The sequence below is a fragment of the Oncorhynchus mykiss genome, chromosome 14, assembly GCF_013265735.2.
Source record: "Oncorhynchus mykiss isolate Arlee chromosome 14, USDA_OmykA_1.1, whole genome shotgun sequence".
Lineage (NCBI taxonomy): Eukaryota > Metazoa > Chordata > Actinopteri > Salmoniformes > Salmonidae > Oncorhynchus > Oncorhynchus mykiss.
In genome coordinates, this window is record NC_048578.1 from 37810649 (window position 1) to 37825036 (window position 14388).

General features: G+C 36.1%; 1 protein-coding gene across 2 annotated transcripts; it reads right to left on the bottom strand.

Moving 5' to 3' along the window:
- Positions 1-20: 20 nt before the first annotated feature.
- On the bottom strand, positions 21-14355 carry LOC118938731. 2 transcript variants are annotated; one of them, XR_005035997.1, is made up of 7 exons: positions 14111-14353; positions 4437-4620; positions 3947-4056; positions 2191-2313; positions 1052-1206; positions 802-927; positions 21-653 (listed from the first exon to the last, which is right to left on the bottom strand). XR_005035997.1 is itself a non-coding variant. In XM_036943511.1 (7 exons), the coding sequence occupies exons 2-7, from the start codon at positions 4560-4562 to the stop codon at positions 594-596; spliced, it is 618 nt and encodes a 205-aa protein (XP_036799406.1). In that variant the 5' UTR covers positions 4563-4620; positions 14111-14355; the 3' UTR covers positions 21-593. The 2 variants fall into 2 exon arrangements, 1 of the variants encoding a protein (XP_036799406.1); XM_036943511.1 differs by having other exon boundaries at positions 1052-1099; positions 2191-2338; positions 14111-14355.
- Between the last annotated feature and the right edge of the window lie 33 nt (positions 14356-14388).

Sequence of the window (14388 nt, forward strand, 5' to 3'; positions counted from 1 at the left end):
CTGACAGGCCATCAGACTTTTCCCATATAGACAACACATGCCTTGATTCACTGAGTCTCAGTCAGTCAAAGCAAAAGTAATTGATCAAAAACAGAACTTCAAGATTCATTCAATGTTGACACTTCCATTGAGAAGCAAAAAAGTTACAGAAAATAACTCAAGTAGAAAATATGTATACACCAATAAATTCAAATGTGTAACAGAACATAATTATGAAATGAGTAGTTGATTGTAAGAAATCAATGCAATGTAAGCGCTTGTGATAGGCAGCATGCTGAGGACCAGTGGAAGTATATGCCAAAACAATTATCTAAGACTAATATGGGAACATGTCCCAAATGGCACCCACCCTATTCCCTACATAGTGCACTATTTTCTCAGTTTAAAAAATAGTGTACTATATATGGAGTATGGTGCGATTTGGGACATACAGAATGGGTCATCACCGTTAGCATCATCTACCACAGTGTTTGACATTGTCATTGGAAAGGGATTGGGGGTAATGAGATGTTCAGTCCCTTAAAGAAGACTTCCTGTAGCTGAGTCTGTTAACTCCTCTTGCTCTCTCTCTGCCACCACAGTACCAGTCTGGTTCACCACCAGCCCAACACCTGCAGTGTGGGTGAAATAATTCTCTGACCAGTTGGAGGTTCCTGTGACCACACAATACAAGATACAAGTTAGTGCATTGATATGGCAGGTCAACATTTATGTGTACATCAGAATGCAAAGTGATGTTTATATTGTAAAAAAAAAAACAGCAGACAGTTTTGAAGCAGAATCAAATCCATAAAAACTGACATTTTGTCCAATGAGTAGTGATTGTGATGTATATAGACGACTCGGTCTGTCACCATGTACTTGGCATTGTTCGCTCGAGATAATGATCTTCTTCTGCTCTGCTGTTGACGGCAAATCAAACAGTTTCTGTAGGACACATCATGGAAATAGTAAGGTACATTTCCAGGAAGTAAATTGTGTGCTCGCTTCAGCGGTCTACACATATTTTTATGGTTTAAAAAAAGTGGAGAAATGGAAACAGCAAACGTACCAAATTGATGTTGCAACCCAGGGGAGGTCTGTTGAGGACAGTCAGGGACTGTGGAAAGAGGAACAGAGTGTGACCAGCAGCTCACTAGTAGGTTGACCTCTACCCCTCTAGAACACGCTGCTGCCCGTATGGATGAGTCAATCGCAGGCCAGAACCTAATACAGAAATGGACTTGATTGGTTAGATGTTTAAAACATATACACAACATACATCCAATAATTGTCCTCATGAAAAAAATATGATACACTATTACATACATTTAGAGAATCATTGAGGAGTGAATCTTAACTCTCACTTAAGTCAAATTTTCACTCAGACATTGATATCAATGGGAGAAGTGAAAATTTAACTCAAGTGGAAGTTAGGATTCACTCGAGTACTGACAGTCACCTGAGTGGCTCAGTGAACTGGGACAGTGGAATATAGTCCATGACTGAGATGGAGACATATTTATGGGCATCTGCGATGACAGTGAGGATGGTGGATAGATCATCTGAGCGTCCATATACTGATATCTGGGGTGGAGCGCTCTGAATCAATAGGAAAGTTTAACTATCAGTAGCATTATGCAAAATATGAGTGGAATGGGGTCCCAAAGGACACCATTTCCTCCCATAGGGCTCTGGTCCAAAGCAGTGCACTATGTAGGGAATGGGGTGCCAATTGGGACACAGGAAGCTAGAAGATCCAACTCACAGAAAGATGTACTTGTGCAGGGAGGGGGCAAAGTATCGGGCAGGGGGGGCGAGGGGGGGGGGGTAAAGGAACCATTTATCTGAGCACCAATGTTCCAGTACACCCCGAATATCCTTAACGCATCAGGTGAAGGACGTGGGAGTTTCCATGGAGGACTGCAGGCACAGGCAGCTGCAGTCCTCCATGGAAACTCCCACGTCCTTCACCTGAGATGAACAATCAATCCACCAATCAATGCATTGGAAGATATACGATAAGGAGATGCAGCTTCTATACAGCCTGGACTCCAACTGACATGCTGTTTCATCAGTTCCTACATGGCTCATCTTTTATACAGCCTGGACTCCAACTGACATGCTGTTTCATCAGTTCAGATGATGTTTTCTATAAAAACAAAATGACCCAGAGAGGAGGGTATTTTATATCAGTACTTTAGGAAATACCTGTGTGAGGGATCCATGTTGGCACTGCCCAGGTAGAGGTGTTTCTCTGATCCACGACCCACAGTTTGGTGTGGATGATACCTCTCGCCACTGACTGGAGATCCACCTCCCGTACCTCTGCACCTGAACACGGAAAGGAAGCAGGAGGCTAGAAACACATAACAAGCCATCTTAAAACATATATTTTTTGAAAGATATAGTATTTTAACACTGGTGTTTACACTTAGGCCATTTAGCAGACACCCTTATTCAGAGTGAATACAGTCATTATATTCAACTAAGGTAGGACAGACAACCACATATCACAGTCATTATATTCAACTAAGGTAGGACAGACAACCACATATCACAGTCATTATATTCAACTAAGGTAGAATAGACAACCACATATCACAGTCATTATATTCAACTAAGGTAGGACAGACAACCACATATCACAGTCATTATATTCAACTAAGGTAGGACAGACAACCACATATCACAGTCATTATATTCAACTAAGGTAGAACAGACAACCACATATCACAGTCATTATATTCAACTAAGGTAGGACAGACAACCACATATCACAGTCATTATATTCAACTAAGGTAGAATAGACAACCACATATCACAGTCATTATATTCAACTAAGGTAGGACAGACAACCACATATCACAGTCATTATATTCAACTAAGGTAGAATAGACAACCACATATCACAGTCATTATATTCAACTAAGGTAGAATAGACAACCACATATCACAGTCATTATATTCAACTAAGGTAGGACAGACAACCACATATCACAGTCATTATATTCAACTAAGGTAGGACAGACAACCACATATCACAGTCATTATATTCAACTAAGGTAGGACAGACAACCACATATCACAGTCATTATATTCAACTAAGGTAGAATAGACAACCACATATCACAGTCATTATATTCAACTAAGGTAGAATAGACAACCACATATCACAGTCATTATATTCAACTAAGGTAGAATAGACAACCACATATCACAGTCATTATATTCAACTAAGGTAGGATAGACAACCACATATCACAGTCATTATATTCAACTAAGGTAGAATAGACAACCACATATCACAGTCATTATATTCAACTAAGGTAGAATAGACAACCACATATCACAGTCATTATATTCAACTAAGGTAGAATAGACAACCACATATCACAGTCATTATATTCAACTAAGGTAGAATAGACAACCACATATCACAGCCATTATATTCAACTAAGGTAGGACAGACAACCACATATCACAGTCATTATATTCAACTAAGGTAGAATAGACAACCACATATCACAGTCATTATATTCAACTAAGGTAGAATAGACAACCACATATCACAGTCATTATATTCAACTAAGGTAGCACAGACAACCACATATCACAGTCATTATATTCAACTAAGGTAGAATAGACAACCACATATCACAGTCATTATATTCAACTAAGGTAGAATAGACAACCACATATCACAGTCATTATATTCAACTAAGGTAGAATAGACAACCACATATCACAGTCATTATATTCAACTAAGGTAGAATAGACAACCACATATCACAGTCATTATATTCAACTAAGGTAGAACAGACAACCACATATCAGTCATTTGCAAGTCATTTACAGAATATGCATGCATAACCTGAAAAACAAATCCCATGAGAAGGCCAGAGGGTCCCGCTGTGGCAACAGTGAGAGATGTCCAGTGAGATGTGCACACGCATGCTGCATGTACCTGTTCTGGATCAAATCAGCTGTAGCAGTCTGAGAATCATTAACAGCAATCTGAAGTTTCACTCCTTTTGCTTCAAGTTCCATCAGCTGCTTAATAAAGACCTGTTTTCCCTGTAAAAACAATCAAAAACACATGCAAGTCAAAGTGAGAATAATAAAATCTCCACACATCAAAATATAACTGATCCGTGCGAGAAAATAAAAAGATGTACAAAAGAGCGTAACAGTAGAGCTATCCTAAACATCCCACTGGTACTCTTGGAATGGGGAAGTCATTTGAGATTTTGTTTAAGTTGTATATCATCATTATCATCACAACAGAAAGCACAAATGAATAGATTACAATGTTTTTCCTTTAAAAAAAAAATGGTAAACCCAAAAATGAGTTAAAAATCAACCCTTTTCTCCTCCTACCTGTAGGAGTCCCAGTTCAGTATTCTCCTACCTGTGCAGCACAAGGCTCTGTGAGTCCCAGGTCAGTATTCTCCTACCTGTGCAGCACTAGGCTTTGTGAGTCCCAGGCCAGTGTCTCGGAGGGTGAAGTAGAAAGCAGCTATGTCCACAGAGCTGTTGGCGCTGATTAGTAGGTTAGTCCATGTAGCAGATATGCTTTGCATGGATGAGGAATGCGGTGGGTAAAATAGGCCTTCACGGATGCTCTCCACCAGGCTCACACTGATTAGAGAGAAGAACAAAACATTTAGCAATTAAATTCCAACTGTATTTGTAAACTGTATACAATTCAATTCAAACTGTATTTGTAAACAGTATACAATTCAATTCAAACTGTATTTGTAAACAGTATACAATTCAATTCAAACTGTATTTGTAAACTGTATACAATTAAATTCAAACTGTATTTGTAAACTGTATACAATTCAATTCAAACTGTATTTGTAAACTGTATACAATTCAATTCAAACTGTATTTGTAAACTGTATACAATTCAATTCAAACTGTATTTGTAAACTGTATACAATTCAATTCAAACTGTATTTGTAAACTGTATACAATTCAATTCAAACTGTATTTGTAAACATTATAGAATTCAATTCAAACTGTATTTGTAAACAGTATACAATTCAATTCAAACTGTATTTGTAAACAGTATACAATTCAATTCAAACTGTATTTGTAAACTGTATACAATTCAAACTGTATTTGTAAACAGTATACAATTCAATTCAAACTGTATTTGTAAACTGTATACAATTCAATTCAAACTGTATTTGTAAACATTATAGAATTCAATTCAAACTGTATTTGTAAACAGTATACAATTCAAACTGTATTTGTAAACTGTATACAATTCAATTCAAACTGTATTTGTAAACATTATAGAATTCAATTCAAACTGTATTTGTAAACTGTATACAATTCAAACTGTATTTGTAAACAGTATACAATTCAATTCAAACTGTATTTGTAAACAGTATACAATTCAATTCAAACTGTATTTGTAAACAGTATACAATTCAATTCAAACTGTATTTGTAAACATTATAGAATTCAATTCAAACTGTATTTGTAAACAGTATACAATTCAATTCAAACTGTATTTGTAAACTGTATACAATTCAATTCAAACTGTATTTGTAAACTGTATACAATTCAAACTGTATTTGTAAACTGTATACAATTCAAACTGTATTTGTAAACATTATAGAATTCAATTCAAACTGTATTTGTAAACAGTATACAATTCAATTCAAACTGTATTTGTAAACTGTATACAATTCAATTCAAACTGTATTTGTAAACAGTATACAATTCAATTCAAACTGTATTTGTAAACAGTATACAATTCAATTCAAACTGTATTTGTAAACTGTATACAATTCAATTCAAACTGTATTTGTAAACAGTATACAATTCAATTCAAACTGTATTTGTAAACAGTATACAATTCAATTCAAACTGTATTTGTAAACTGTATACAATTACATTTAAACTGTATTTGTAAACGTTATAGAATTCAATTCAAACTGTATTTGTAAACTGTATACAATTAAATTCAAACTGTATTTGTAAACTGTATACAATTCAATTCAAACTGTATTTGTAAACTGTATACAATTCAAACTGTATTTGTAAACAGTATACAATTCAATACAAACTGTATTTGTAAACAGTATACAATTCAATTCAAACTGTATTTGTAAACTGTATACAATTCAAACTGTATTTGTAAAAAGTATACAATTAATTTTAAACTGTATTTGTAAACAGTATACAATTCAATTCAAACTGTATTTGTAAACAGTATACAATTCAATTCAAACTGTATTTGTAAACTGTATACAATTCAATTCAAACTGTATTTGTAAACTGTATATAATTAAATTCAAACTGTATTTGTAAACTGTATACAATTCAATTCAAACTGTATTTGTAAACTGTATATAATTAAATTCAAACTGTATTTGTAAACTGTATACAATTCAAACTGTATTTGTAAACTGTATACAATTCAAACTGTATTTGTAAACAGTATACAATTCAATACAAACTGTATTTGTAAACAGTATACAATTCAATTCAAACTGTATTTGTAAACTGTATACAATTCAATTCAAACTGTATTTGTAAACAGTATACAATTCAATTCAAACTGTATTTGTAAACAGTATACAATTCAATTCAAACTGTATTTGTAAACAGTATACAATTCAATTCAAACTGTATTTGTAAACAGTATACAATTCAATTCAAACTGTATTTGTAAACAGTATACAATTCAATTCAAACTGTATTTGTAAACAGTATACAATTCAATTCAAACTGTATTTGTAAACTGTATACAATTCAATTCAAACTGTATTTGTAAACAGTATACAATTCAATTCAAACTGTATTTGTAAACAGTATACAATTCAATTCAAACTGTATTTGTAAACAGTATACAATTCAAACTGTATTTGTAAACTGTATACAATTCAAACTGTATTTGTAAACAGTATACAATTCAATTCAAACTGTATTTGTAAACAGTATACAATTCAATTCAAACTGTATTTGTAAACTGTATACAATTCAAACTGTATTTGTAAACTGTATACAATTCAAACTGTATTTGTAAACAGTATACAATTCAATTCAAACTGTATTTGTAAACAGTATACAATTCAATTCAAACTGTATTTGTAAACAGTATACAATTCAAACTGTATTTGTAAACTGTATACAATTCAATTCAAACTGTATTTGTAAACAGTATACAATTCAATTCAAACTGTATTTGTAAACAGTATACAATTCAATCTGTATTTGTAAACTGTATACAATTCAAACTGTATTTGTAAACAGTATACAATTCAATTCAAACTGTATTTGTAAACAGTATACAATTCAATTCAAACTGTATTTGTAAACAGTATACAATTCAAACTGTATTTGTAAACTGTATACAATTCAAACTGTATTTGTAAACTGTATACAATTCAAACTGTATTTGTAAACAGTATACAATTCAATTCAAACTGTATACAATTCAATTCAAACTGTATTTGTAAACTGTATTCAATTCAAACTGTATTTGTAAACTGTATACAATTCAATTCAAACTGTATTTGTAAACTGTATACAATTCAAACTGTATTTGTAAACAGTATACAATTCAAACTGTATTTGTAAACAGTATACAATTCAATTCAAACTGTATTTGTAAACTGTATACAATTCAAACTGTATTTGTAAACTGTATACAATTCAACCTGTATTTGTAAACTGTATACAATTCAATTCAAACTGTATTTGTAAACAGTATACAATTCAATTCAAACTGTATTTGTAAACTGTATACAATTCAATTCAAACTGTATTTGTAAACTGTATACAATTCAAACTGTATTTGTAAACTGTATACAATTCAATTCAAACTGTATTTGTAAACAGTATACAATTCAATTCAAACTGTATTTGTAAACAGTATACAATTCAATTCAAACTGTATTTGTAAACTGTATACAATTCAAACTGTATTTGTAAACTGTATACAATTCAATTCAAACTGTATTTGTAAACAGTATACAATTCAATTCAAACTGTATTTGTAAACTGTATACAATTCAATTCAAACTGTATTTGTAAACAGTATACAATTCAATTCAAACTGTATTTGTAAACAGTATACAATTCAATTCAAACTGTATTTGTAAACTGTATACAATTCAATTCAAACTGTATTTGTAAACAGTATACAATTCAATTCAAACTGTATTTGTAAACTGTATACAATTCAAACTGTATTTGTAAACAGTATACAATTCAAACTGTATTTGTAAACAGTATACAATTCAAACTGTATTTGTAAACTGTATACAATTCAAACTGTATTTGTAAACTGTATACAATTCAAACTGTATTTGTAAACTGTATACAATTCAAACTGTATTTGTAAACAGTATACAATTCAATTCAAACTGTATTTGTAAACTGTATACAATTCAAACTGTATTTGTAAACTGTATACAATTCAAACTGTATTTGTAAACAGTATACAATTCAATTCAAACTGTATTTGTAAACAGTATACAATTCAATTCAAACTGTATTTGTAAACAGTATACAATTCAAACTGTATTTGTAAACAGTATACAATTCAAACTGTGTTTGTAAACTGTATACAATTCAATTCAAACTGTATTTGTAAACTGTATACAATTCAAACTGTATTTGTAAACTGTATACAATTCAAACTGTATTTGTAAACTGTATACAATTCAAACTGTATTTGTAAACAGTATACAATTCAATTCAAACTGTATTTGTAAACTGTATACAATTCAAACTGTATTTGTAAACTGTATACAATTCAAACTGTATTTGTAAACAGTATACAATTCAATTCAAACTGTATTTGTAAACTGTATACAATTCAAACTGTATTTGTAAACAGTATACAATTCAATTCAAACTGTATTTGTAAACAGTATACAATTCAATTCAAACTGTATTTGTAAACTGTATACAATTCAATTCAAACTGTATTTGTAAACTGTATACAATTCAATTCAAACTGTATTTGTAAACTGTATACAATTCAAACTGTATTTGTAAACAGTATACAATTCAATTCAAACTGTATTTGTAAACTGTATACAATTCAAACTGTATTTGTAAACAGTATACAATTCAATTCAAACTGTATTTGTAAACAGTATACAATTCAATTCAAACTGTATTTGTAAACTGTATACAATTCAATTCAAACTGTATTTGTAAACTGTATACAATTCAAACTGTATTTGTAAACTGTATACAATTCAAACTGTATTTGTAAACAGTATACAATTCAATTCAAACTGTATTTGTAAACAGTATACAATTCAATTCAAACTGTATTTGTAAACAGTATACAATTCAATTCAAACTGTATTTGTAAACTGTATACAATTCAATTCAAACTGTATTTGTAAACTGTATACAATTCAAACTGTATTTGTAAACTGTATACAATTCAATACAAACTGTATTTGTAAACTGTATACAATTCAATTCAAACTGTATTTGTAAACTGTATACAATTCAATTCAAACTGTATTTGTAAACAGTATACAATTCAAACTGTATTTGTAAACTGTATACAATTCTATTCTATTCTATTAGAGCTACAGCACTGCTCCAGACACAAGCCCTTTTTTGCACTAATTACCTTGCACTGAGTCTGCACACACACTTTCATACTCACCACATTCGCTGTTGCCTCGTCACTTTACCCATACCTATAGGTACAGTTCATAGCTACCTCAACTACCCCTTACACCTATACATCAAGCAGAAGATCCCTGCCAAGTACATGGTGACAGACAGAGTCATCTATATACAGCGCAAAGTATTCAGTATCCACCTTACAGCCTTATTCTAAAATGGTTTAAATCGTCCCCCCCCCCCCATCAATCTACACACAATAACCCATTTTGTTTCATTACAGCCTTTTTCTAAAATGGATTAAATTGTTAAAACCCCTTTTATTAAGACCTACAGACACTTCCAGGTGGGAGTCCCCAGACCGCTTTGTGGTGGCGTTCTCTTCTGACAGGGCTGGAGATCATCATCCATCATAACACATATGCTAAGCGCTTGTCGACTGCTTTTCCTTGACTCTGCGGTCCAACTCATCCCAAACCATCTCAACTTGGTTGAGGTTGGGTGATCGTGGTGGCCAGGTAAACTGATGCAGCACTCCATCACTCTCCTTCTTGTTCAAATAGGTGGAAATCTTTCCTTTGGTCTGATGAGTCCAAATATGAGAATTTTGGGTCCAACTGCCGTGTTTAGGCTGTCATTGTAAATAAGAATTTGTTCTTAACTGACTTGCCTTGTTAAATAAAGGTTAAATTAAAAAATATATATATATTTTTGAGATGCAGAGTAGTTGAACGGATGATCTCTGCATGTGTGGTTCCCACCGTGAAGAATGGAGGAGGAGGTGTGATGGTGTGGGGGTGTTTTGCTGGTGACACTGTCTGTGATTTATGTAGAATTCAAGGCACACTTAACCAGCATGGCAACTACAGCATTCTGCAGCGATACGCCATCCCATCTGGTTTGCGCTTAGTGGGACTATCATTTTTATTCAACAGGACAATGACCCAACACACCTCCAGGCTGTGCAAGGGCTATTTGACCACGAAAGAGAGTGATGGGGTGTTACATCAGATGAGCTGGCCTCCACAATCACCCAACCTCAACTCAATTGAGATGGTTTCAAATCAAGTACTATTTGTCACATGCACCGAATACAACAGTTGTAGACCTGAGGCTACAGTATATACAGGGGGTTACCAATACAGAGTCAATATGGTGGCTATATACAGGAGGTACCGGTACAGAGTCAATGTGCGGGGGCACCGGTTAGTCGAGGTAATAGAAGTAATAAAAAAATGTGGTTAGAGTAATTAAAGTGATGTATGCATTGATGAGTGGCAGCAACTGAGAGTGGCAGCAGCGTAAAGGGGGGGGGGGGGGGGGGGGGGGGTATGGGGCAATGCAAATAGTTTGGGTAGCCATTTGATTAGATGTTCAGTAGTCTTATGGCTGGGGGGTAGAAGCTGTTTGTTAGCGTCTTGGACCTAGACTTGGCATTCCTGTACCGCTTACCGTGTGGTAGCAGAAAGAACAGTCTATGGCTAGGGTGGCTGGAGACTTTTGACCATTTTTAGAGCCTTCCTCTGACACCGCCTGGTATAGAGGTCCTAGATGGCAGGAAGCTTGACCCCAGGAATGTACTCGGCCGTACACACTACCCTCTGTAGTGCCTTGCAGTCAGAGGCCGAGCAGTTGCCATACCAGGCAGTGGTGCAGCTGTAGAACCTTTGGAGGATCTGAGGACCCATGCCAAATCTTTTCAGTGTCCCGAGGGGGAATAGGTTTTGTCGTGCCCTCTTCACGACTGTCTTGGTGTGCTTGGACCATGTTAGTTTGTTAGTGATGTGGGACATCAAGGAACTTGAAGCTCTCAACCTGCTCCACTACAGCCCCGTCAATGACAATGGGGGTGTCCTCGGTCCTCCTTTTCCTGTAGTCCACAATCATCTCCTTGATCACGTTGAGGGAGAGGTTGTTGTCCTGGCACCACACGGCCAGGTCTCTGACCACCTCCCTATATGCTGTCTCATCGTTGTTGGTGATCAGGCATACCACTGTTGTGTCATCTGCAAACTTAATGAGGATGTTGGAGTCGTGCCTGGCCGTGCAGTCATGAGTGAACAGGGAGTACAGGAAGGGACTGAGCACATGTAACTGATGTGAAATGGCTAGCTAGTTAGCGGTGGTGCGCGCTAATAGCGTTTTAGTCAGTGACATCACTTGCTCTGGGACCTTGAAGTAGTTGTTCCCCTTGCTCTGCAAAGGCCGCGGCTTTTGTGGCGTGATGGGTAATGATGCTTCGTGGGTGTCAGTTGTTGATGTGTGCAGAGGTTCCCTGGTTCGGGCGAGAGGACAGAAGCTTTACTGTTGCACACGCACCCCTGAGGGGCCCTTGTGTTGAGGATCAGCGTGGTGGATGTTTTGTTACCTAACCTTAACACCCGGGGGGCTGCCTGTCAGGAAGTCCAGAATCTAGTTGCAGAGGGAGGTGTTGAGTCCCATGGTCCTTAGCTTTCTGATGAGCTTTGAGGGCACTATGGTGTTGAACACTGAGCTGTAGTCTATGAATAGCATACTCACAAATGTGTTCCTTTTGTCCAGGTGTGAAAGGGCAGTGTGGCGTGCAATAGAGATTGCATCATCTATGGATCTGTTGGGGCGGTATGCAAATTAGAGTGGGTCTAGTGTTTCTGGGATAATGGTGTTGATGTGAGCCACGACCAGCCTTTCAAAGCACTTCATGACTACAGACGTGAGTGCTTCGGGTCGATAGTCATTTAGGCAGGTTACCTTAGTGTTATTTGGAACAGGGACTATGGTGGTCTGCTTGGAAGATGTTGGTATTACAGACTCAGGCAGGGAGAGGGTGAAAATATCAGTGAAGACACTTGCCAGTTGGTCAGCGCATGCTCGGAGTACACGTCCTGGTAATCCGTCTGGCCCTGCGTCCTTGTGAATGTTGACCTGTTTAAAGGTCTTACTCACATCGGCTGCGGAGAGCTTGATCACATAGTCGTCCGGAACAGCTGAGGCTCTCATCCATGTTTCAGTGTTACCTGCCTCGAAGCGAGCATAGAAGTAATTTAGCTCGTCTGGTAGGCCCGTGTCACTGGGCAGCTCTCGGCTGTGCTTCCTTTTGTAGTCTGTAATATTTTTCAAGCCCTGCCACATCCGACAAGCATCGGAGCCGGTGAAGTACGATTTGATCTTAGTCCTGTATTGACGCTTTGCCTGTTTGATGGTTCGTCAGAGGGCATTGTGAGATTTCTTATAAGCTTCCGGGTTAGAGTTCCACTCCTTGAAAGCCGCAGCTCTACCTTTTAGCTCAGTGAGGATGTTGCCAGTAATCCATGGCTTCTGGTTGGGGTATATACGTACAGTCACTGTGGGGACGACGTCATCGATGCACTTATTGATGAAGCCAGTGACTGTTCTGCCTACGGCTATGGAATCCTGACCTGTTCACTGGACGTGCTTCCTGTCCCAGACCTGCTGTTTTCAACTTTCTGGAGACAGCAGGAGTGGTAGAGATACTCTTAATGATCGGCTATGAAAAGCCGAATGACATTTACTCCTGAGGTGCTGACTTGCTGCACTCTCGACAACTACTGTGATTATTATTATTTTACCATGCTGGTCATTTATGAACATTTGAACATCTTGGCCATGTTCTGTTATAATCTCCACCCGGCACAGCCAGAAGAGGACTGGCCACCCCTCATAGCCTGGTTCCTCTCTAGGTTTCTTCCTAGGTTTTGTCCTTTCTAGGGAGTTTTTCCTAGCCACCGTGCTTCTACACCTGCATTGCTTGCTGTTTGGGGTTTTAGGCTGGATTTCTGTACAGCACTTTGAGATATGCGAAGGGTGTACGAAGGGCTATATAAATATATTTGATTTGATAAGAGACAGTAGCAGCAACATTATGTACAAAATAAGTTACAAAAAATTGGAAAAAACAACAAAATAGCACGGTTGGTTAAGAGGCCATAAAATAGCAGGCATACCCTCCGGCGCCATCTTTGGGATGAGTTTGCCCGCACAATGAAGGAAAAGCAGCCAACAAGTGTTCAGCATATGTGGGAACTCCTTCAAGACGGTTGGATAAGCATTCTAGGTGAAGCTGGTTAAGAGAATGCCAATAGTGTGCAAAGCTGTCATCAAGGCAAAGGGTCAGTCATCCATATATTTTATACTTTATATTCTTATCCGTATCAGGTTTTGTTGTGGAATTTGTTAGAAATTAGGTTTTGTTGTGGAATAGTTAGATATTACCTGTTAAGATACTGCTGCACTGTCGGATCTAGAGGCATAAGCATTTCGCTACACTTGCAATAACATCTGCTAACCATGTGCATGTGACCTATAAAATTTGATTCAATTTTTTTATTTGATTTGGCTACTTTGAATAATCTAAAATATATTTTGATTTGTTTAACACTTTTTTGGTTACCACATGATTCCATATGTCTTATTTCATAGTGTTGATGTCTTCACTATTATTCTACAACTAGAAAATAGTTACAAAATTAAGAAAAACCCTTGAACAAAGCTGGTTTAAAATAAAACTTAAACTCACCAAAAAAAACCCACCAACCGGTGGCGCCATCGACCAAACGACAACAGTAAGAGACGTCGACGCCTGAGGATTCATGCCGCGTTCAAACTAATTGGGAGCTCGGGAATTCGAAAATCTTCTACTTCATACGACAGCGCCTACAAAACAACTGGGATTTCGAAAAAAAAAAAAAACGAGATCAGACAGAAACAAATCGATTTGTACCGCCACCCAACTCAGGAACTTGGGCCTCTTTCCGGAGCTTCTTTTTTTTTTTTTAAATTTCAAATCAATACATA

What these genes read in the sequence shown, in the direction of transcription:
- LOC118938731 (XM_036943511.1), bottom strand. Translation starts at nt 4,562, where the DNA reads ATGCAAAGCATATCTGCTACATGGACTAACCTACTAATCAGCGCCAAC. An exon ending in AACATGGATCCCTCACACAG is followed by an intron (nt 1,100 to 2,190) that starts GTATTTCCTAAA and finishes CTCTTTCCACAG; the next exon opens with TCCCTGACTGTCCTCAACAG. An exon ending in TGGGTTGCAACATCAATTTG is followed by an intron (nt 928 to 1,051) that starts GTACGTTTGCTG and finishes TGTGTCCTACAG; the next exon opens with AAACTGTTTGATTTGCCGTC.